This window comes from Lates calcarifer, linkage group LG23 (assembly GCF_001640805.2).
Source record: "Lates calcarifer isolate ASB-BC8 linkage group LG23, TLL_Latcal_v3, whole genome shotgun sequence".
NCBI lineage: Eukaryota > Metazoa > Chordata > Actinopteri > Centropomidae > Lates > Lates calcarifer.
In genome coordinates, this window is record NC_066855.1 from 3,700,109 (window position 1) to 3,723,586 (window position 23,478).

The 23,478-nt window shown below is 41.4% G+C and overlaps 1 protein-coding gene across 1 annotated transcript in view; it reads left to right on the forward strand.

Moving 5' to 3' along the window:
• The window catches only part of snx29 (sorting nexin 29), a 119,041-nt gene that overhangs the window by 91,065 nt on the left and 4,498 nt on the right, over positions 1–23,478 (forward strand). The window contains exons 19-20 of the mRNA XM_018685492.2: positions 4,182–4,322; positions 16,369–16,508. Coding sequence (XP_018541008.1) covers positions 4,182–4,322; positions 16,369–16,508 — 281 coding nt within the window. The remainder of the gene's footprint in view (positions 1–4,181; positions 4,323–16,368; positions 16,509–23,478) is intronic.

Here is a 23,478-nt window from a genome sequence, read left to right on the forward strand (position 1 = left end):
CTGTACCAAAGAAGTGAATCGCAGCAGTTCACCACCAAAAAGAAATTTCTTAGCATAATAAAGTGTTTATACTTCAGGAACCAAAGGTGGATTTTCCTCCTTATGTCGAGTCATTGAGGTCATATTTTCATCAAATGTATTATTATGCTTTCTCAGATATTCTCATAAGCCATTTAAATACTGACAATAGGACTGTGTCCATCACAGGCGAGCTTTCAACAGCAGCCAAAACCCATCAACCATTTTCCATGAGGTCCCTCTGAATCGTGATCAGAGACCCTGTCCCTGTTTGAAGACGGCTTTTATTGGAGATATCTAAGCATCGGTGCTGGAATATTCAAGGATGCTGCAGTTTGGATGTTGCCAAGATTTTTGTCAGAGATAATGAAGGACTATTTGTGATTAGTCAGGAGGAGGGAGCGGGTAGCTGTGTGCAGAGGCTAATGTGTTGCCATAAATAAGTATGCCAATGAGACGGTGTAAAGTGGATTAAGCTCGCTGTGCTAATACTGCCATATGTGAGGAGCCATTTGATGTCTGAGAAACTACAGACACTATGGGACTGCTTCTATTGTCACATCTTTGCTAAGGCAGCTCTTAATGTGCACTCAGACCCAACATAACATTGCAGTACATGAGGACATTTTACTGTATGCATCCACTGTAGTCTGGTCTTTGAAGCAGGCTAGTGTATGTTCATTGTGGATTATGTAGAAATATGGTAATAAGATGTGATTTATTAATTATTTTTACTCACACTCACTGAAATGTTACTTTTAGGTCGGTGTGGTGGATTGTATCAAATATTCCTAGTTATAAGACACCATAGGTTGTTATTCATCCCGCTTATCAGGGCTTTATGTTCAGCAGAGCATTTCAGAGGACCATATGGAATATTTAAAAGTGCAGGCCTTGCTTTTCCCAGCTGAACAATAATGTATAATACATTATGAAATGTCTAGCCCTCCACTTAATGCTACAGTAATTGCTCAGTGTGGCCTTCACTCTGACTTTGACATGCCTGTTTTTACGCTGATGGATCTGTGCTGGAAGCATGCTGATGTGGATGTGTGGAAATTCAGCTTTCCGATGTTGTTTTGTCCTTATGTATGACAATCATGAAGGAGAGTCAAGTCCGACTGCTTATTTTTCAACATGTTCCTGCACATAAGTTTAAACACTTTTGTGCCAGACTAAAGTTCTGAATTATGAAATGTTGATCAAGATTATAGTGTGAACAATTAATCTACCTTTAGATGCCAAACTCACTTGGTGACATTGACTGATTGTCCTTAATTTTCTGTGATCTATCAAATGCGAGGTGTGAATGTCTTTTTTTTTTTACTTAATACCTGAAATATTTTCATACAGGAGACTTTGATTCTTCCAGAAGAAGCATTTATTTTGGCCCAGTTTAGTCAGCTGAGCCTCCATCCCTCATTTTGATCAAGATAGAAGATGCCACAACACACACACACCACACACACACACACACACACACACAAAACCAGATCATAACAAGTCAGTGCTTTTCTTAACTTGCAAAAAAGAAGTTGGTAAAAACTTAGATGTGCTTCTGTAGGTCAGACATGAAGTGCTGATCTGACAAGTCTTCAGTCCATTAGTGGCCTTGTCTGCTCCCATCTTGTCAACCACTACTGTCATTTACCAGTTTCTGGTCTTTCCTTCAGCGCAGCTGCTCTTAATACAACAAGATGCTGTAAAGCAGTAGCCCAAAACTGTGGTACCCTCCTGAGACAAATTCAAGACAACTGCACAAATTTTAGCAAAATTGCACCAATATGTATGCTGAGTTAGCAAAAGGCACTGATGTACATACAATTTATACTCAGTTACTTTAAAGTGTGATGATTCTCGGGCAAGGAAAAGGGTTATTATAAAGATTTATTATAAAGATTTATTGATGTTTCTCATGATGGCCATCACAGAGTATGATATCCTCATAAAGTGCAGGTCACATTGAATCTAAAAATGTGTATATCATGTCTGTGTGTTCAGATTTAACTGCGAAGTAGCTTTAATACCTTAGTGTGCTGTGAGTCTCAACCACTGCTGCTGCAACTGCTGACCTTGTCGGTACATCAGCTGACTGAGTGGGTCAGACTATGATAAATTCCCTTGTTGTACGTGCACAGCTCACACACTATCTTTGCCTCGTGTCTCTCCCTCCTCACCCCTGTTGTGTCCATCATGCCTGTCTTTACCTGTACAGTCAAGGATAGATTTCTTTGGTCTTTAACCCTGCTCTACATATATGACATATATGTTCATGTCACTGTGATTATACTGTAGATAAAGTGAGTGTTAGCTGATAAAATAGACAGAGAAAAGCCAACATAGGGTTAGAAAAGAAAACATCTTGGTATACTTTCTCACCTCCCACTTATTTAGTAAATGTCCATTTAAATGATGATATACACTTGAGAGCATTTAATTCAACTACACTGTGGAGTGTCATTTTCTCATATCTTTTTATAATGTTAACAGTGTCTAGACATGTCTGTCACTGATGCTGAAATATTAACAGCACATTTAACAGCTAACAAAGCTTCAGCTGTCAGTCTCCTCTTAATGGCTGTCCAAAATGCCACAGTTCTCGTGTTTGTCGTGTAACTTAGACTGCACAGAAGCATACATGCTGACAAAGATCACAGAATAGAGGAACTGTCACCTCAAAACAAAAAATTTCTGTCATTATCTACTTGCTTCTATGCTCGTTAAAATGTATCAGAGGTTGATGTGAACACAAAATGAAGTATGAGTCCCTGTAGCTCAGACAGTTTGTTGTTTGCACCTCTTTTTTTTTAGACATTCATGGTTCCAAAACGATAGATCACTTGGGTTATCGCTCGAAAAATGTCTGGCGCCACCATGAGGTAGATATTTGTGGCTTTGAGTCAAATGCCTCGATGACTCTTTGATGGGTAGATTCACCCTCAACACGTGTCTGATTGTAGATTTTGGACAACTACAGGAAACTGCTACCCCATTTTCTGATGTTGTAAAGATGTGTGGGAGTTCAGGAGATTATGGACCACTGACGAGCACTTTTGGTGAAGGTGCCTTAAGAGTCATCCTTTCCTTCTGCAGTAGCTGCTGTGGTGTGTTGGGGTGATACACATCAATCCTGACTCCAGTGGAGCACCGCAGCATTTGATCAGACTGCAGTGTAACTGGGCAGCACTGAAAATAACAGTATACATGCTCAGTCAACTTCATGTGACCCTAAAGCTACATCAAGGTTTAAAAAATGAGAGATTACATCAAAGATGACTAACAGTGTTTTGGTGAATGTTACTCAGGGTTTGTTGACAACCATTTTAACCAGAAACTAGAAAGGACCTCTGAAAAGCTTTCAGTCTGTTCTTGTGTCCTGACTTTGTGTGTAACTTGTTGTTGATGATTACAGAGCAGTAATCATGAACACTTGAAGGACTATGTGGGTTTGGAAGGGAACATGCAGTACAACGTTATGGCGCAATGTTGACGTTCATGTCTTTTGTTTACTTTATTTTTTGATTTGCCTGGTGGGGGGCAGCTGTGCCTGGGTACATTTGCTATTTGGTCGATTTTTAAATCAATTCCTGTTTTCATGTACCTGAATCAAGTCTATTTTTTGTTCGGTTGGACATTTTGAAATTGAATTCTTGAAAGCCACTCTGCTCTCTCTTTTGTCTCTGTGTATTCCCTGTTTTTTACTGTGAAAATGCAACCTATCTCCTGCTTTTTTCTCTCCCTCTTTCTTGTAATAGGCTCATCTCTCCTTCTCTCTCCGCTCCCTCTATCTTTCGTGAGTCTGAATAAAGCAGCTAATGGTGCATGGAAATGGTGGCAGCACAGTCACGTCTATAGACAGACTCTTTCTCTGTTATGTGTTGCAGTATGTAAGTGAAAATACACATTTGCAAGCATGAGAGGAAGTTATTCTTTCGCCCATCTCATTCATTTATTGTAAGCGCTTAATGACAAATATGTGAACTGCAAAAAAAGACTATACAGTGTGCTATTGTTGTTCATGTTCTTTATTTTTTTCTTATAGCATATTTTCTAACAGAATTCTGGTTAAGGTAGCTTCTCACAGGAGGAAATGTCTGTATGTCGGTCTACTCAGTGATTAGAGGACTTGATGGTGATCAACCATGTGTCTTACCTTTCCGTAGGTGTACATCCGCATCCTGGACAATGAGTGGAATGTGTACAGACGTTACACAGAGTTCAGGGAGCTTCACAACCACCTGAGGAGCCAGTTTCCCCAGGTGGACACCTTCAACTTCCCACCCAAGAAAGCCATAGGGAACAAGGTGAGCTCAAAGTAATCATAACCTGTTCCTTTCAACAGTAGTATTTGCTTAAAGCAGATTCCATTTCTAAGACTTTTGCTGTTGTACTTTTTGTGTTGGAGTATCGCTCTTACCTCAGACCTCTGTACATCTGTTTGGTGTGTGGAGAAAATCAAAGCTTGCTAAACTCTGACTGGACAGTCGCTGGATTTTCAGCGGACGGGTTTAGCGAATGGTCGATTGAACCTTTTCCCCCCCTCATAAAAGATACAATCACCACATCACTTTAACCAGTTATCATAAAAGTTTACATCAGGCTGTAAATATTTATATCAGCCTTTAAATTCAAGCAAGTAAAGCGGTGATGGGAGTTAATGACTGCCAGTTCCCTGCCAGCAGTTTATCACTCCTCCTCTTTCCTGTGTTTTCTACTTTGCTGACACACACCCAACCTCACTCTTCATTTACAGGGGGACAGTCCTGCCCTGGGTTTCTATGGCTCACTTCCCTCACTAGTAACTAGGAGATCTCTCTCACTCCCCCCCCCTGTTCTCCTCTGTCTCCCTCCAACCTTTGGGAGATAATTTGGTTCTGACCCCGATTCTCTGGCTCGTTAGATTTGACGCTGGCATGGCCAAAAGCTGTCATCTTGACTCCCCACCTTCAAAGACACAGCGCTTTCACGGCGAGAAACGGGACTGAACGCTGAGTTGCGCGGGCTGCAAATGTGAGACGAGGTCGAGTGTGTGTGTGTGGGTGTGCACAACCGTGTGGAGGGGCAAGTGTCTATCAAAGGCCTGGACAGTTGGTGTCATTGTGCCCTGGAAAGCACCCTGAAAGCCCATTACACTGCAGCTTTGTGTGAATTATTGGTTTTCACCGTTTCCAGGAAGTCGCCCGTCACTGCAGAATAAGCGGCCCTGACTTTGTCACTCTCCCACCATATTTTAAAGCAGGAATGTCACATGCGGCTAGAAAGACCAACACACACTGAACCCTTGCCTTGCACTTCAGTTTTAGAGCAACTGTATTTAGGGTGTGGTCAGTACACTGCGATGTGACAAACTGGAACATTTCAGCCAGAGACGTTCAGTGAGACTAATTTTCAGGGCTCAGTGTAGGTTACAGTGACAGAGTCATTCTGAATAATACACATAAATCCTTTTCCTCTCTGTTGTTTCATTTCACTCGCGTTCATTCATTATTTATGTCTCACAATATGTTGCAAGATTCTTTTTTTGTGTTGTTCCCCTCTTTGTTGAGTTTTCATGCTATTTTCTCTCTGTATCCAAATCACCTTTAGCTCTGTTTTTTCTTTTCATGTTTTTTTTTTTTTTTTTTTGCGGCTTTTCATTTCGAGTGGAGCCATTTTTATAACCCTCTTGAGGTCTCTTTTACTCACCCACACAGTTTGTTTTTGCTCGCTCTTTTAAAAGTTTTTGTCACTTCGCAAATATACTGTACCCACAGTGATGATGTTTGAGTCAGGCTGTACTGTGGAGAGCTGTGTGTTCTGATCAACCCGTCTGACAGTTGATATTAAAACGTGAACTTACCTATAACCGTGAATCTCGCTCCAATTGATGCTGCTCACAAGCTGCACAGAAAAGCACTTCTTGTCTGTTCTAATGTATCCCTCTCTCTTTTGCATTTAACATACATCTGCACATTTTACATTTATAGACCCTTTAACCTGAAAATACCAAGAATACATCCAGACATGACAAAAAGTTATATTTGAGGTTGAACATTTGGTGAATCAGAAGAGAGATGCTTGGGTAATGGGAAGAGATATTTTTATTGGAAAATGGGTTTATGATGAGGCTGGTATTTTCTGTCTGCTCGCTGAGTAATACTCGCTTTCCATGGACAGAGAGGGGGAGTGTGGTCTACTGACGAACCTGTACTCAAATTGGAAGAAAATTCTCCTGAAGATTACAGTTTAGTGACGATCGAAAGATCAGACATTTAAAAAATGTAATTAAACATGAGCTACATGCAACTGCATATAAACTTTCAGCAAAGTAAAGCCTCAGTTGAAAAGATTTTTTTTCATACACCACAAACTAGTGGATATTATGAAGTCCTGCAAGTGGTGAAATTAATTAAATCTAGTGATTTGTTCACATTTCTAAAATGAGCTGCTCCAGCAACAGAAGTTTTGGGGAAACTTTCCAACACAAAACAGAGCTCAAGGCCTTAGGGCCAGACTGAAATGAAATGAAGGAGCAGCTGGAGGGCTTTATAGCTTAAAGATTTGATATCTACCAGACTGGTGAGGTTTGGGTATACAGTATGTGTGTGTGTGTCTAATGTGTGTGTGGTGTGTGTGTGTGTGCAAATCATGAATTTCTCCATGAAAGTTGAAGCAGCGCAGCATAAAAAAGCACTTGTACTTTGTGTAAGTGTGTGTGTGTTTGAGAGAGAAAGGTTGTACAGGCTGTGTATGTATCCCAGGGTGTGTGTGTGTATGTGTGTAAAACACTGCTACTCTTTCTCAAAAGGTGTGTGTGTGTGTTACTTTGTTTTTATGCCTCTGAAGTGAGTCTTTGTAGCATGGAGCGTGTTTATATAAATATATATATGTGTGTGTGTGTGTATTTGTGTGTGTGTTTGTGGTTTTCTTAGTAATCAGCAGGCCTGCCGTGCTGAGGTTCCCTGTTATTTCAATCCAGTCAGTGTTTGCTTCTGGCTCTCTAGGAGTATTTTGTAGTGTTGGCAGCGGTGAAGACCTTCTTCAGATGAAATGGAGAGCAGCGCAGCTGTTAGAGAGCAAGAGTGTGCATGGACAATTTACTTATGGAGTACTGGCATTTAAAATAGGTGGAAGTGAAGCTGAAATTAGTGGTATACGAATGTACAGAAGTCAAAGAAAAGTGAGGTTTGGCCATAAAGAAACTCCTCATTTGCCTTTGTCTCTATGCTCTGAGTCCCTGTCCTGAATTTTCCTAAAATTGTAATTGTATTGTTTTGCATTAAACACCTTAAAGCTATAATAAAAGTACTTTAACTATAGTTCGAGTTTTACCTCAATCCAGTGCACTTCAGTAACAATGGAAAATGTGTTGTTTTCTTACATCTGCACTGCTTTCAACCAGCCACTGAGGTTAACAACCTAGACATACAGCAGCCTAGCACAGATGGAACCGGCGGCTTCTTGGTCAGTGCTGGATTTAAAGGTTCCCTGTGAAGGGGAAACAAAATCTGAACCTACTTTTAAAATCAGTGCTACGACTACTAAAAAACTGCTGTGGGTAAGGCTTGTGCAGGTTTTTATGCTGCACAATTTGTTCTTTTTTGAATGAATATCAAATTAAAGAACAAAACATACAGTATGCATTCCCATAAAGCACAGAGAATGCCTGATGATATATTATTGTAATGAATTTATTTACCACCATCCTTGGCTGATGGCTTCTCAGAACATTTAGTTAATGACAATACCTGTGTTGGACAACTTTCCCCGTCCATCTGTTTCTGTTTTGTTCTTTCATTTCTATAGTTTTCTCATCTCTGTCTCTGTGTTTTTGCTGCTGTCTTTCATCCATGACAAAGTGACACTTAAACCACCGCGTCTTGTAAATCCGAAGCTGACTTTGAATATATACATATATACGCACACACAGTTTTGCTCCACTATCTCCGTGGGGACACTCATTGGCATAAGCCCCCTTACACTAACCTTGACATAATTGTAAGCTGAACCCTAAAACTAAGTCTTGACCCTCAAAAAACACTCTACCCATGGGGATGTCAATTTTTGTCCCCATGGCAACAAAAGTCCCCATAGGTTAGTGTGCAATAAGGTTAAAGTCCCCACTGGGATATAAAAACACACACGCACGGCCTCTCACTGTTATGTACGGCTGATGATGGAGTAATGTTAATGTTAGGAACGTGTGACTTGGTGTGATGTGAGAGGGAGAGACCTTCAAAAGCCTTTTAACTGCACCGTGAATCCCTGCTCTGGTAAGGAAGGCATGAAACACACAAACTGTCAGCGGAGATGGGGGGGGGGGGGGGTGCACACACACTCCCCTTACTGACTGTATTACATGCCAAGGACTCTTCTCACTTTCATGCTGCCCGTTAACACGCACACACAGACACACACACTCCTGGAAATGATTGACAGCTCAGGAGAGAAACACAGCTAAAGTTGTCAAAGAGCATCTGCTATGCTGTGGATTTACGTCGCAGGGAAACTTATGGGAAAAACGTCTTACACGTACCTATCGCATGTTACAGCTAACCTGCACACACAAACACACACGCACACACTTACTTTTGTGAGATAATATGCTAACACTTGACTGACTTGTGCCCTGGGATTGGACTGTTTAACTAATCTTCTGCCTTGTGTGGTGTCAGGACTCATCACTGCTGCTACAGAGGAACTCGCAGGAAAGGTGAATCCCAGAATTGTTACCAGCCCTCTCCACGTGGATCATGTTACACCTGACAAGGCAGGGGGTTTAACTAACAAGAAACAGACATGTGCTCCAATCAGTGTATTTTCAGCACAAAGTTCTCAATTGTATTTCAGACGGAGACCTTTTTAAACCCTTAGTGAATATCATACCTTCCTTTCCAGTCATTTAGTGACCTTTTGCATAGTAATTAATATTTTTTTAGATGGAGAAGCAGAAGAAAAAAAAGGTCAGGACTTGTATTGCAGTACTTTTCCATCACTGCACTTGGCTGCAAATCGTTCTAAACCCTGCACATAATGTGGTGAGCTTGTGCTGATGCATGCCAAGACTACAGATGATATTGCTTTGATATTTTAGTTACTTGTAGGCAGTGAGCCTCTACCTGCCTACAGTTTCCAGGTCAAGCTACAGTGGCATGTGATACATAACTAAAGATGTTTTAAAAACTAACATGCTGATGAAGGGGAGAGTAAAACATTCATCCAGGTTTATCCTGCTACCATTTGAGTTTACACTGACACCTTATTTTAGCCAGTTTGGAATCAGCCAAATATCACAAGTTGCCAAAATAGTTTTTTGCACAATACTGGATTCACTTTCTATCACCTCCTTCTCCTAATTACTGATTGGCTATTCCTCTTCAAGCCTACATGTCATTGATCATGTGACTGAGAGCGACAGGGAAACTCTTTATCACATGATCATAGCTTACCTCTCAATTTAAAGAGAAGTGAGTTGCTTAATAAATGTGTCATTTCCACTTTTAATAAATAACTTTTGTATTTCAGAGTTGGCTCTTTTAAAACATTTGAAGTGCTTAAATAAAGACTCAAGGTTCAGGATCAGACTGTAACCTCATATCTCTGCTTTTATGAGGTCAGACTGACACACAGCTTTCAGGGTTGATATTACCTCAAGTTCACCTTGAAAAGTGAAATTGTGATTACATTGGAAGAAGACAGACTCATTAATTACATTTTTGATATCCAGGTTAGTGAAGTGAAATTGTATAATTGTGGGGTTGAGAGTTGAGAGATATGTTCAAAATTCCATATTCTCAGCACTTTAAGAACCTGTCCATCTGGTTTTATGATGTGTTATACAATTAAAACCACCTGAACACCTGATAAATAGAGTCAAAAAGTCAGTTTTATTTATATAGCACCAAATCACAACAGAAGTTATCTTGAAAATAGCATTTGATCACTGTGTATTTTTAGCATTCTCATCCATGTGATGTGTAGTAGTCTCTACACAGAGATTGTAGATCATGGTGAGAGCTGTGTGTGTCTGACTGTGTAGCTTGTAAACAGGACACCTTAAGCTATCATTATAATTAGCACTCATGTAAATACTGTTGAGGGAATCAGCATTTGGATTCATTTCATTCAGGAAAAAAAAAGTTGGCTCATGTCAAAACAGCCAGTGGCAGCGTTGACCCCTGACAGTGGTAGCCGTGGCCCCGCGAGGCCTCGTCATCATCAAGACTTTGCCTCTTTGGCTCATTTGTGCGTCTCTGTCTCTCTAGTCCTGCTAATGAGCCAATGAGAGTCTCCCTCTGTATGTTTCCGAGTGCTTAAGGCGAGACTGTCCAGCTGCGTAACCTAACAATGCAGATGATGTTACACACACATACGCTGGTGCAGATGCACTCTCACACACACACACACCGCCTGTGACAGCTCTTAACCAGCTGATTTGTCAGGGGCCTGGCCAGGCATACAGGCTAAATGTTCCCGAAGTCGCGCCTGTCAAATTCCCCCTGATGCGAGCGCTGACACAGAGAGGGGCCAGAATGATGACATCAAAACCATGTTGTTGTCAGACCCCAGAGTCCAGCTGTCAGGTTTTCTAACTGGTCGCACCTCATTTAGATTTTATGGCTTATGTCCAAAGGCGTTTGCCTTTCTTTTCTGTTCTCCGCCCTCAATATCAATTTCTCTCATTTGCCCACTTGTATCACTGTCGCTCCTCCTGCTCACTCAAGTCACTCACCAACCTAAGGCTTTGATAAAAATCACTGCACTTTTGGCACTGCTTTTATCTCTCTCTCTCTTTTCTTTCAAGGCCACAAATGAAGACTTTGTGGTTTCTTTCTCCCGGGAGCAACAGAGTGAAAAAACAAAACAAAAAAGACAGAAGATATTTGGGATGGCCACTGACCGCTGAGAGTCAGTATACCCATGTTCAGTAACCAGTCAGATAAGGACGTGTAGAAGAAAACCCACCGAGCTGTGTTGTTGTGCTTGGTATCGGGGCCGACCACGGCTGACCCATGATTTCTGTCTTTGTGCTGGTGTCCAGAGAGAAAGCTCTGTTTTTAAAAGTCTGTCTGTGTTCAGCTCTCAGTACTTTTGTAGCCTCTAACTGAATCTGTGTAGTGCAGAGTTTGGTTTTACTTTGGTGTACCTGCCTGCCCTTCAGATGTCAGCCTCATTTTACTGTTTACCAATTGCTTTCTCTGGGTTCGGTCACTGCTCAGGCAAACCGGACATTTTCATCATCACGTCCGAACCCCTCAGGCCACCGAATCTGTCATCAAACATCTCTTCTGTTGAATTTAGGGTCTGATTCCAGCATTATAACTTATCTGGGATGTTCAGAGGTAACCTACATGTAGCCTGTGTGATGACTAACATTTTTTAGTTTTGTCACTGAAAACATAGTGAAGTAAGATTAGCAAATGTCCTGAAACGTGTCTCAGTAACCACAACCACACACTACCCTGATGTCCTCCATTTGACAGTGGACCAACACACTCGTTTTCTGCTGTGTGCCATCACTGACAACATATGTGGTTCTCCTCGTCCATTTTATTGAAGGTGGGGGCCGTGCAGCAGTGATCACTCTCATGTGCTTCATTCAACAGTGATATAATATTTAAAACTGCACAGAAACACAATTAAACAGGATGCCATTTACACAAGGGAGTGGAGGGAAGATGAGAACAATAATTAAAATCATTTATTGATGCTTAAATACCAGATGTCTGTTTAAATGGAATTTGCATCATTTTGATTAACATTATATAAGGGCTCCGAAAGGTAATCACAGCAGTAAAATGGCACTTACATAGCCACCATTTGCCCTGTGCAGTTGCCCTATCTTTACATAGAGAATGAGAGAGAGAGAGTGCCAAGGCTGAGTTGATTAATTAATCAGAAACTACAAAGTGAATTATTAACCAGTCTTAGCATGTTGTGTTCACATATTATGCAATATACATGTTTTACGCTTTTAATTATGACAAGGAGACATTGTGGAGGTCTTGTATGAGCGTTCCTGAATTGCCTGTAATGTTTTATGCATGGCCTGGACCCACGTTTTGGTGTGGGTTTAAACGTTGAGAGAACAGGCTGTTCAGCCCCGCTGTGGTCCAGTGTGGGCTGACTTGGTGGAAAGTGTTGACCTTGTTTTCTATCTGGCGTGTACCAACGCTGTCCGCTCTCATTTAGTTGAAGTGGACTACAGGTTCAAATCAGAAGTGAGGTTGATTGTCCTGTTTAGAGTGGTGACCTGAGAGATTGTGTTTTATTTCGATCACATGTGTGACTCTGAGAAACCAGACCACCTCTGTAAAGTATCTGAATAGCCAAGATAACAACTTATTATGCAGTCAGTGGGTTTGCCTGGGACTTCCATCACATGACGTCTTCACAGCCTTCCTTCATCTCTTTCTGCTGCAGAGACATGAAACAGAAAAACCCATAACAGGAATCTATTTCACTGTAAACACACAGTAATTCTAGATTTTCATGCAGGATTGAGGTCTTGGTCGGAAGTATTGATTTTCTGTTGGAGAAAACAGTGGTTGATACTGTAAGGTGTAGTTACTTTTCTCTTCTGAAACTGTTTTTTATTGCCAGACAACATTTTAGTTCTTCAGACTTGCTTTTTGGAGGTTTTTTTTTCCTCCCATAGAGTTGAATGGCGTACAGCTGGCAGCAAATTCACTGAGCAGTTGTGGAGACCCCGACGCATATGTGACTACTTTACGCTTCTCTTCCATTGACAGCTCCCCTCTCCTGCTTATCTGCTTTCACTGGAGAGTGACATTTAGCTGCTCTGTGTGTGTGTGTGTGTGTGTGTGTGTGTTGTGCGTTGTGCATGTACTGTGTAGTTTTTCTTTCTCCCGTTACATGACCATTTCATGATCCCATATCATGGTACATTTTGTGCACATAGCCACCAGTAAACATATACTGCTGATAAACATGCATATAGAAATGTGGCTTATCTTACAGCCAGTATCCATGACATTTATGACATGATAGGTGACAGGATAAAGAATTTATGGAAGAAGGTGTCCATAAACCATCTATACTGGCCTACAGAGGCTGAATATTCACGACAGAAGCAGTGAAGAAAAAAGGGTTTTAAGTTTTGCCATAAAACCTACATAATGCCCTTTGGATAATCGCCACAGAATGTGACAAATGTAATATCTACCAATAAAATATAAACTAACATATTTGAAAATGTGGTTTTGAATCAGCTAAACCTCACCATATTGCATAATAGCAGCTACTGACATCTAGTTCTGCAGCAGGTTCAGCTGGGTTTGTGACTGAATTCAGCCATGTTTCTCCTTCATTTAGTTTTATGGAACAGCTAACTGAAAGAACCAAGATAACCTGCCACCCCCCCTCACTACCCCCCTAGTAGCAGAGTGAGTGAAGGGGCAGAGGGGTTGTTTAGTTGAATATCAAAGTCTGTCTGACTCATTGACTGAAGTTTGTGCGAGTCGGGATCAGGTGGCCCCGACCATGACTCTGAAATATCAGCAGCCTAACTGTGCTGTGTATTGATAAATACATGGCAGTTAGGGTCAGGTTAGTTAACTCCTAACCTGAAACTTAAATGCTGTAGTTTAGCTTCGTTTTTAGCTCAGTTTTGTAGCTGATGCAAATTTAGGTTTGAACTCAGTTGGGACCAAATGTAATTACTGCTGTGATAGGGCAGTATAGCTTCCTGTATGCACGGATGTGTGCAGAAGACAGAAATAGGCCTTAAGATACTCAAACAAAGCCTTGCCCACCTTCATGATTTATGTAATAATATACATAATAATATATAATAGACTGATTTAGGCTTCGTGTCAGTATATCAGTGTAGCAGTGTGGAAGGGGAGAGAGGGAGATGAAACTAGGAGAGAGCAGTGTTGAGATAGCTGCATGTAAGCAGACAGATATAAGAGGACAGAATCAGCCTTGTACCTGCATCAGTATGCCACAGTAGTTTTACTCTGCCCTCTCATTCCTCTCTGCAAACAAGAGACAGCACCTGGCCTCTTCAGCCCTCCTCCCTGTCTCCACAAGAGGATGAATCTGTCATGATGTCCATTAGTGTTATTACTGCTCTGACATCCATGAAAACAGTCAGGGTGTCCCTTATTGTGTTGACATAGCATAAAACCCACACTGACATACACAGCCTAATCTGACACATCAGATTTCCCCGTTCCTACCGTGTCTGTTTTACCCTGCATGAAGTAGAGTTTTCTTATCCACTCCTAAATGTACACACTTATCCACTTCTTGGGGCGACAGTGAACCTCTTATCTGCTCCCCTGTTTTTAAAGTTCTCTCTGGCCACTGTACCACATGTCATCTACCCTGTGTTTGGTTGGTTCAGACTGAAATTGGAATATGCTGCACCATAAGTATGCAGCAAAAGGCAGCAGACATTCCCCAGTAAACTGAATATACATTAATTAAATGTTTCTTGATCACACTTATCCAAGTTTACCAAAACTATGAGTCATAATGCCACCACTGCAGAGTCCTGGGTGCAGCATTACCTCTGGGTTTTTGGCCATATTTGCAGATGGGAAGCCAGTGAGGGATCATTTCCTTGTTGTTGCACTAGTGACTCCTACTGGTTGGTTTGGTTAGCTACAGAGAGCTTCTTCCCTCATCTTGTAGGTTTGAGTTAAATCACAGATTTGAAGCTGCTCAATGTAACATCCACTAATCCTCATGGCTGCAGGTGTTAAAAATCTATTAACCAGGAGTAATTTGCTTTTGTGTTATCAGTGCTTTTACTGTGAATTGGTTTTTGACACAGTGGTTGCTACAGTCAGTATTTTTTAATAAAGTGTCCCTTTATTTTTCACATTTCCCATTGTTGCGTGCTCTGCATCTATTCAGCCCTGGTGCCACAAAGAGTTCATTGTTCTCGTACAGAAGAAACAAATGTGTATTTTAAGACAAAGTCATTTGGGTTTTAGATCAAAAGAGAAGCAGTAGTTTCAAAAACAGGAAAATGTTGGCCTCCCACAATGGCAGTTTGTTCCAGTCCCAAGCACCAGAGAGCAAAACAGAGCTTTGCCCAGGCTTTGTTCTGAGCCTTGCTGGACACCGATTAGCCATGCTAACGCTGGCCATGTGGCCCTGTGCCTCTGCCTTCAGAGTCCCTCAGTGAAAGGGGGTCTGAATGTTCAAATGGCTGTGGCTGATTTTTCTTCAACATCAGGAACCAAATGACAAAACAAACATGAATGTTAGGCTGTGTTAATCCTCAGAAATGTAGGCTTTTTATTAAATGGGGAGCATGGCTTGTCATGAGGATTTGGAGGCCTGGTCACTGGCAGTGTGATATCGCTGGTTTTAACCGCAACCACAGTATTTGTAGTGACAATAGGAAAACTCAGAGAGGCACATCATGCAAGATTTGACTCTTGCATGGTAACATCACTCCTGAGTCACAGGTCTTTCACTCACAGTATGCAGCTGTTTGCCTGGAGGCAGTGTGTGTTTGTTAGACCCACCTCCCTCCCCTGGAGCTGGGCTGCTCAAACCCTGATACATGTCAGTCATGTTGATGAGCTCTCTGACTTAAAACATTTGGCGTGTTGGGAGGCCGAGAGAGGCAACACTGCTGCAGCCAACAACACTGAAGAAACTGAGAGTGAACACAACCAGACTGTTTCTAATACAGCAATGATTATCACTTTTGGAACAGGCATTATTTGCTGATTTTGAGTTACTTTATTGGTGTTTCTGCATGTGTGTGAGCTCATGTTATTTCTACCTGTAAAACCAAAACCAAAGATACAAAAACAAAACCCAAGTTGTTATAAACTGGACTGATCCAATAAACCAGTAAACAGAAACAAGCTGTGAACACAACACTGACATATTTTAGGTAACCAAATCTTTGTATTTACACACCAGCATTCAGTTCACATGATGAATATCTAATACTCACTCTTCTTTCAGCTCTCATTTTGGCTTCCATCAAATAATATCTGGCCCTTAAGCTGCAAAATGCTCCACTGGGGTTCACCAGCAAGTCACTAACCTTGTCTGTCTCCTGTTTGGTTCTTGCTAAGACAGTGTACATGGGACTTTTAAAGCCAAAGCAGTGAACTGAAAGACACATTAAAGCTCCACAGAGAGTTTGTGTTCATATATATGTCATGTGATCCATTTGTCATATGAAAATAAATTATTACAGCTGCTTTATGTTTGTTGATTTATTTTAATGTCATAGACATATGTTGAATGTTGCAGCTTTAACCTCAGCTTTTCCAAGAATCATTTTATCTCTAAACTAACTGGTTCTTCTCTGTCTCTCCTCGCTGTTTCTCTCTCTCTCTCTCTCTCTCTCTCTCTCTCTCTCTCTCTCTGCAGGATGCCAAGTTTGTGGAGGAGAGGAGGAAGCAGCTGCAGGGCTACCTTCGCATGGTGATGAACAAACTGATCCAGACGCTGCCGGAGTTCACAGCCCGCCCCACCAAGGAGACCCTGCTGTCTCTCCTGCCTTTCTGCCTGTAAGTGGACACACACAGGCATGTTCAACACAGGATCTTAGCCTCCATGTGTGTGGATGGGTAAGAAAGAGGTTCAGGAAAAAGAAGCTGTGAAAGACTGCCGCGGTGTTACTGGAATGTGAGTAGTCCGATCCAAACAGGAACAGCCAGGATATGTGATAAAAGGAAAGAAACCAGGGAATATAGATATTTTTGTAACTTTCTCTGTATATAAACATCATTAGATGGTGGTTATTAGTTTATTAGTATATTTATTATTAGTTTTTTGTCCACAGCAAACTCAGATCTGGCAGCATCTACATTTTTTACCTCTTTAGAAAATGTAGAACTGCATTTTAAAACTGTATGCTCACACAACATCTAATGAGAACAAAATGCCTGTCAGTTTTTGGCAATAGCATGTATGTATTATACCAATTTAATCTACAACATTTCAGAAAGAATTAGCTGCCACAGCTGTTGTGGCAGTAGTTGTTAGAGGATACAAACAGGGAGGATTAATGTCACTGGAAATGCCAAATCCCTTGTAAACAAACTTTTCCCTGTGTTTTACACCCATATTCACACATACAGCGTATACTGTATGTTCTCTCACACACACTCAGACTAGTAAGTGTGAAAGAGCATGATGCCTCGGCTCCCCACCTACCTACCAGGCTACATCTGAAAATGAGATGTTCCAGTCATTTCCTGTCAATATTCAGTCACATCAGTTTCCACTCACTGCAATCAGTCAGCGAGCGTGACCTGTCACACCGTCTGACTGGAATGTCATTTCCTCTCTGGAGACATCTGAGTCATTGGGCTACACCAAAAACATCAACAACAACAAAACAGTCAACATAAATGCAGCTTCTTCGCTCTGTGTTTAAAGTCACTATGTGTCAAATTTCCTTGTAATTATAGCCTCTTTCAAATCATGTTTGTGGTATAAGACAGTCCCTGGTGAAGACAGGTGCAGTTTATGTGTTGCTCTCATTCATCTCAGTGTCAACAGATATGTAATTTTACAACAAATTCAAAGCCTGGATAATCTACTCAGTCTATCTGCTGATCGTGGGAACTGCCAAAGAAGCAATCTCTTTAAGTATCTACACAGTAATCCAAGATCAGTTGGTAACCATGGTAACACATATGCCCATCAGTATGTGATTGCAGGGATTTTCCCAGATACATCAGAGGGAAAAGAGGTTAATTAGAGGTGTGCTGTTCCTCTGTCCTGTATCTATCTCCTCAGTATTACTACAGTTCAAAGATACCTCTTGTTCCTGTTTCTACCTGTTCTGCATCATTTGTGACAGAAGACATCAGGTCGCAGTCTTAATGAGCTCCTGAGAGAAGATAAATAAGTTACTGTCAGTGAGCGAAACTAAACTAAAACTAAATGACTTTCTTTTCATTGATCTCGGCAAACTTCAGCAAACTACAAATATGAAAGCAACAGGAACGTATTGGCTTTCATTATGGCTTTGAGTTCCTAGCAGTTACTGGACCCAGACCCATGAAGAACCATGAAATGTCAGACCTGAACCTGGGCGGGAGACACAGTCTCGATCTGCATCAAATTCACAGCTGACTGCTGATCGCTCAGGGGCATACACAGTGGTCTTCACAGATCCACTTGGCTGTCACACATAGTGTTAAACAGACGCGACACACCCATCCTGGACCCGTTTGACAGTAGGAAATGTGGATCAGACCCCATGTGGGTCCTGAGTCGGGTCTCGGTTCCTCTGTGACAGGAATACACTTGTGCAGTGCAAACTGAACATGTGGCCGGTTGTCCTCGACAAGAACAACAGAAGTGGAAGCAGAACTTTAAAGACCTTGTACATGCACACAGGAGTTTTCTAACTAACTGAAATTAAAAGCCTTTTTTGTCAAGGAGCACTATACCAAGTGCAGCCATTAAAGGGAAAAAAAAAAAAAATCAATTTTCCATATTGCACAAGTAGAGATAAATTCAAATTGAAAGGTAAGTCTCCAGAGTCAGTGGTCCAGTAGAATAAGAGAACCAGACATATAGGCCTGTATAAACCCCCAAAGCACAGACTACTCATTATTTAGTCTGCCTTGAGAGGCTTAATAATCATATCTCTCTTTCTCATATCTCCGAGCTGAAATAGAAACCTTTCTACTGCGCGTCTGTGAATGGCATGAAATATTACCAGTGTCACATCGGCAAAGTCTGCTTGAGTCTTCACTTTCTGCTGTTCTTTGCACCCTGGTTATTCAGAGATTAATGTCGTCTTTCACTCCGTTGAATGAATGTACATCTATTCTTACATAGTAACTGCGAGTGTTTGCGACTGCGAATGCCTGCTCACGTACCATTTACTAATGAGTTGTATCCCAGGAAAACAGCAGGTAAATCATTAGGGAAGGAACGTTGAAGAAGAAAATAACAGGATGGTGTCGTACTTGGTGGTATAAGAGCTGAGTCAGAGTTATGGGTCAACACAGGGTTAGCCTCAGAGCTAAGATGATGTAAACAGGAACAACAACAGCAAGATGGCACAACAACATCTTGAGCATCATGTAACATGTTGCAGAGAGGCTGCAAACACGTCTGCCTTTGATGAGATTCAGTAGTGGCAGCTGACAGAGAGGTGGTGGTTAAGGACTTGTTGTCCACATGTTGTAATTGGTAGTGACACTGGAATTTTTACCTCTGTGACTCAACTCAGATCAACTCAGATCAGCATACCATAATGTTATAATAATGTTGCTCTGAGGCCTGGCAGTGTTGTCATGATGTTTCTGTCTTATCTGGACTCCATACCTGCCTCATCTTCAGTGAGGGATTAGTTTGGTCATTAACTTAGTGAGGGGGGAGGACAGGGAGGTGGAGATGGTGCAGATGCAATGGAGAGTATTGCTTGGTCCTAAATGGATTATCTGAAACACAGCGTCCCAGTCAATGCTTATATGCATAGGTGGGTCAGAAATGATATGTTTTTTTCATTTGGTTTGCCCAGGTTTTTTGTGTATGGGGTTTGTTGTTCTCCCTGTGCCTGTGTGTTTTCCCTCTGTGTACTCCATCTTCCTCTCACAATCCAAGACATGCAGGTTAGGTTAACTGGTGACTCTAAATTGCCCGTAGGTGTGAATTTGAGTGTGAGTGGTTTGTCTCTATATGTCAGCCCTGCGATATAGATAATGGATGGATTGATGGATATTCCAGGTATTCCTAAAAATCATATATTTGATTACCTCCCATTCAACTTTTTTAAATTGAATTTTATTGTTTAATTTTTTTAATATATGTGTAGAGGTCTTTCCTCCTCATCAGTGTATTTTGTCAGGTATATACAGTAATTACTGTGCACCACATCGTAACTGTCATTCGCATCACCACTCACCCACATTAGTTTTACATTTGACTAATGGAAGATAGTAGACCTGCATGACCTGCATGTGAATATGAATAAAACCTTAAATATGTGAAGACTGTTCCCATTCAGAAATGTCACCTTATAACAAATCTGGCTTCTCATAAAGGATGTTCAAGGGTCACTCTCCACTCTGTAATGTACATTTACACCTGCTCTGCATATGTGGATATTAATGTACTTAATAACAGAGCTACTCTCTGAGTGTTCACTTTTCCACTGAACAGTACTAAATGAATCCATGCCTACACAATGTTCCTGCAGTATTTTTAGACTGTCTCTATTTCTTCATGGCTATTAATGTATTCTTTATAATGTATGTACAGCCAATTATCCTCTGGACCTCCATGATGCCACCAGATGTTGTTGCTGGCAGATCTGTGACACAATGGCAAAGCCTATAGAAGGGTGGAGAGACCCTAATATGAGATGACAGATGTTCTGATGCATTGAGAGACTTATGAGCCAGTGAAGAGAGAAAATGACAGGAAGCTGTTTAGTGAGGAGACTGGAGGGAAGAGGACGGTGGAGGTTCGGGGTGGAAGACAGCTGGTCTGAGGTCTGAGGAGGAGATGGTGGGGGTGGGGGGCAGTGCCATTTTCAGGGGCAGTATTCCTGTTGCAAAGCCAAAAATGTTACTCTTCTCCTTTAAATATGAGCTTGAAAACTGTAGCACATGCTGGTCCTCTGGTTAGATTTTGTCATAATTAGCTACTCAGATTGATGCGAAGTTGGCAGGAAACTTACTTGGAAGGGTTCCCGCTGCTTTGATTTAACTTAGAAGTAGTTTGACAAAAGCACTGACACCATACGTTGCTATTTGATCACAGTGATCTTTTGCAGACAAGATATAAAGGTGAAAGTGGAAGACATCTTGTGATTTCACAGGATCAAATAACTGCTCCCAGGAGAAATAAACAGGGATGTACAGGAACTAAGTCAAACACCTGGTGTGCAGTCCTCTTTCACTTACACAGTATAATTAATGCAAGATTCTCTGTTGATTTTTATGACGCATTCCTCTATGATTCTAAATAAAGCATTTAGAATATGAACCTTTCAACATGGTTTTCATCAGTGGGATGATGAAGGAGCTAATATGGTTTCATCGACCTCTTGACTATTAATCCAACATGAGCAAGGATACATTTGAGAACCCTGCAAAAAGCTAGTAAGTAGACCCTTGAGCTGGGATTGTTTTGTCAAATTAAATTACTGATATTCAACATTTTGTTGTTACCAACCATGCTAGTAGGGATGTCACTCCGTTAGCATGGTATGTCAGTCGATAGGTCTACGACTTCAGACTGAAATACTTTGGTTTATGACTAAATACCTACAACACTACTGACAGTTCCATCAGCTTCCACTGTGCTTTGTGTTTAGGGCTTATCATTGGGTGGGTTATCATTCACCCACCTCTTTATTTAACACTAATATGTAATTTCTATTTGAGTAACAGAGCAGACAGCAGTGTCTGTTTGTGCCAGATGGCCAAAACACTGATGTGCACAGATCTCTTTTTGTCTCTCCACATTCACCTCTTTTGACTTGCATGCCGCAATTTTCCTCACTTGTCTGGAGCAGCGACACGGTCACACCTCTCCTTAGATTTTACACCACTTAGTATGCAGCACGACCTCAACACTTAAATGGTTTACTCAGAACACAAAGTACACACACTCAGTCTGAGCTCTCGCCTTATTGACCCTTTGCCTCTGGAAAAAAAAAAAACTTTTGTCACACTATCAAGAGCAGTTTGTGGCAGTTTGACCTCAGAGGAAACCTTGTTCTTTAGCCTGAAACTGTTAATTCCTGTCTACCTGTGCACGTGTGTGGGTTTTACTCAAGAGGTCGAATGTGTGTGTGTGTGTGTGAGAAAGGAGAAAAGTTTATTATTCCGACTTTACTATTCATTGCACCCCCACCTTTTACTGTTAGACAATCAATTTGATGCATGCTCGTGCTTGTGTACCTGTTTACTCTAATTATGTTCCTCTGCAGTCGTATTATTAATATTCCAGCAGTGCCCGGGAAAGTTATTATCCCGCACAAGTCAATATCATGTCCAAATGGGGGACAAGCACATGCTGAGAGCCAGAAAAGAAATCTATAAGCCTAATTACTTCAGCGCATTTTGCTCCTTTACACAGTTTGATATGAATAAATGAGATGGCTTGCAGTTTCAACTCTGCATGCTGCCCCCAATTTAGTGTGATTTTTGCTGATATAATTCCCAGTTGCATCACTGTTTGGCCAACCTTGTTCAAGTTGTGTGACTGCACTTGATTGAACCTGCCCGGTGCGGTGGAGATACACGAATAAGTGGCACTTGAACCGCTGCTAAATGTATGTTTTGTACCAGAGGAAAAGTAATAATGTTCATCATATTAACAAAGTTTAGGCTGTTCTGCAATTGGCTGGTCGCACTCTCTCACCCGAAACTGTTTGATCTTCATGGTTGTGACACAGACACTTTGCAGCTATATATTTTTAATACTTAAGTTTGAGTCTCAGCTCGTGCTCACAGGGCTGTGCTGTAACTGTCTTCTCCATGTCTCAGCCTGCTTTCACACGACAGAGCCTCGCTGCACTCTCACTGTGCTTCTTTTTAGTCCCAGCCACCTCATATGAAAGCATATGGCTGGCGGTGACACCTTTAGCCAAAGCACCTCACCACGAGCGCATTTATTTTTAGCATGTGTTGTGGGAATCAAAACTCCTGTCACAGGACCACCCAGACGTCCCAGATAACCTTAATCACAGCTGGGGTGCATCATAAAGAGGCCAGTTGGACATTATTGTGGGAGATCCACTTTGCCTCATCACTGTTATGAATATTTATTGAGAATCCCTTTGTCAGAGAAGCATTTGATTTCGGCTTCGTGTAAAGGGTCACTGCTTCATCACAAGCAGCAGGTGAGAGGTCACTGTCTTAGGGATGAAATGCTTCAGAGGGAGAGCAGGGGAACACAAGGTGCTACAGACAACAAGAAAGCATTTAACTCCAGGCATTCGCTCACCCTGCTTTTCATTTCCTCCCTTTGACAAGTGCCTCTCATTCATCCTCATCGCCATCAGATAAGACTCCGGGATCAGGGGTTCATGTTGTGAAGACGGTCGCCAGGGTAACTAGGGCAATGATGTCATCAAGTGGCCAAGATTATTTCCTCTCAGGGAATGAGAAGCCTAAACATCAACATGAGATCAGAAATGACTATAATGTGATTCCTTGTGGATTCCGATGGCGAGGACAATAACGAGATTTAATTTTGAGGAAAAAAAAAAACGTAGCAGAAGCTAAGCTGGAAAATTAATTCCATATGACGATATTAAAGCAAAAAAAATTGCGAGATTCCTCCTTGGAACAGCAATAGTCCAATCATAGCTCAGTAAATGTTACTCGCCACGGCCGGCCTGTCAACGTACATTTCTCCATATGCTGAAGTGATGTTCGTGAGACTAAAAGCAATACTCATTATGTAAAGAGTTTGGAGGGTGGTACCTGTTTTGTTTAGGCAAAAGCAAAAGTAAAAAATGTATTTTTTAACTAGCAAAAGCAGCAAACGTTAGCATGT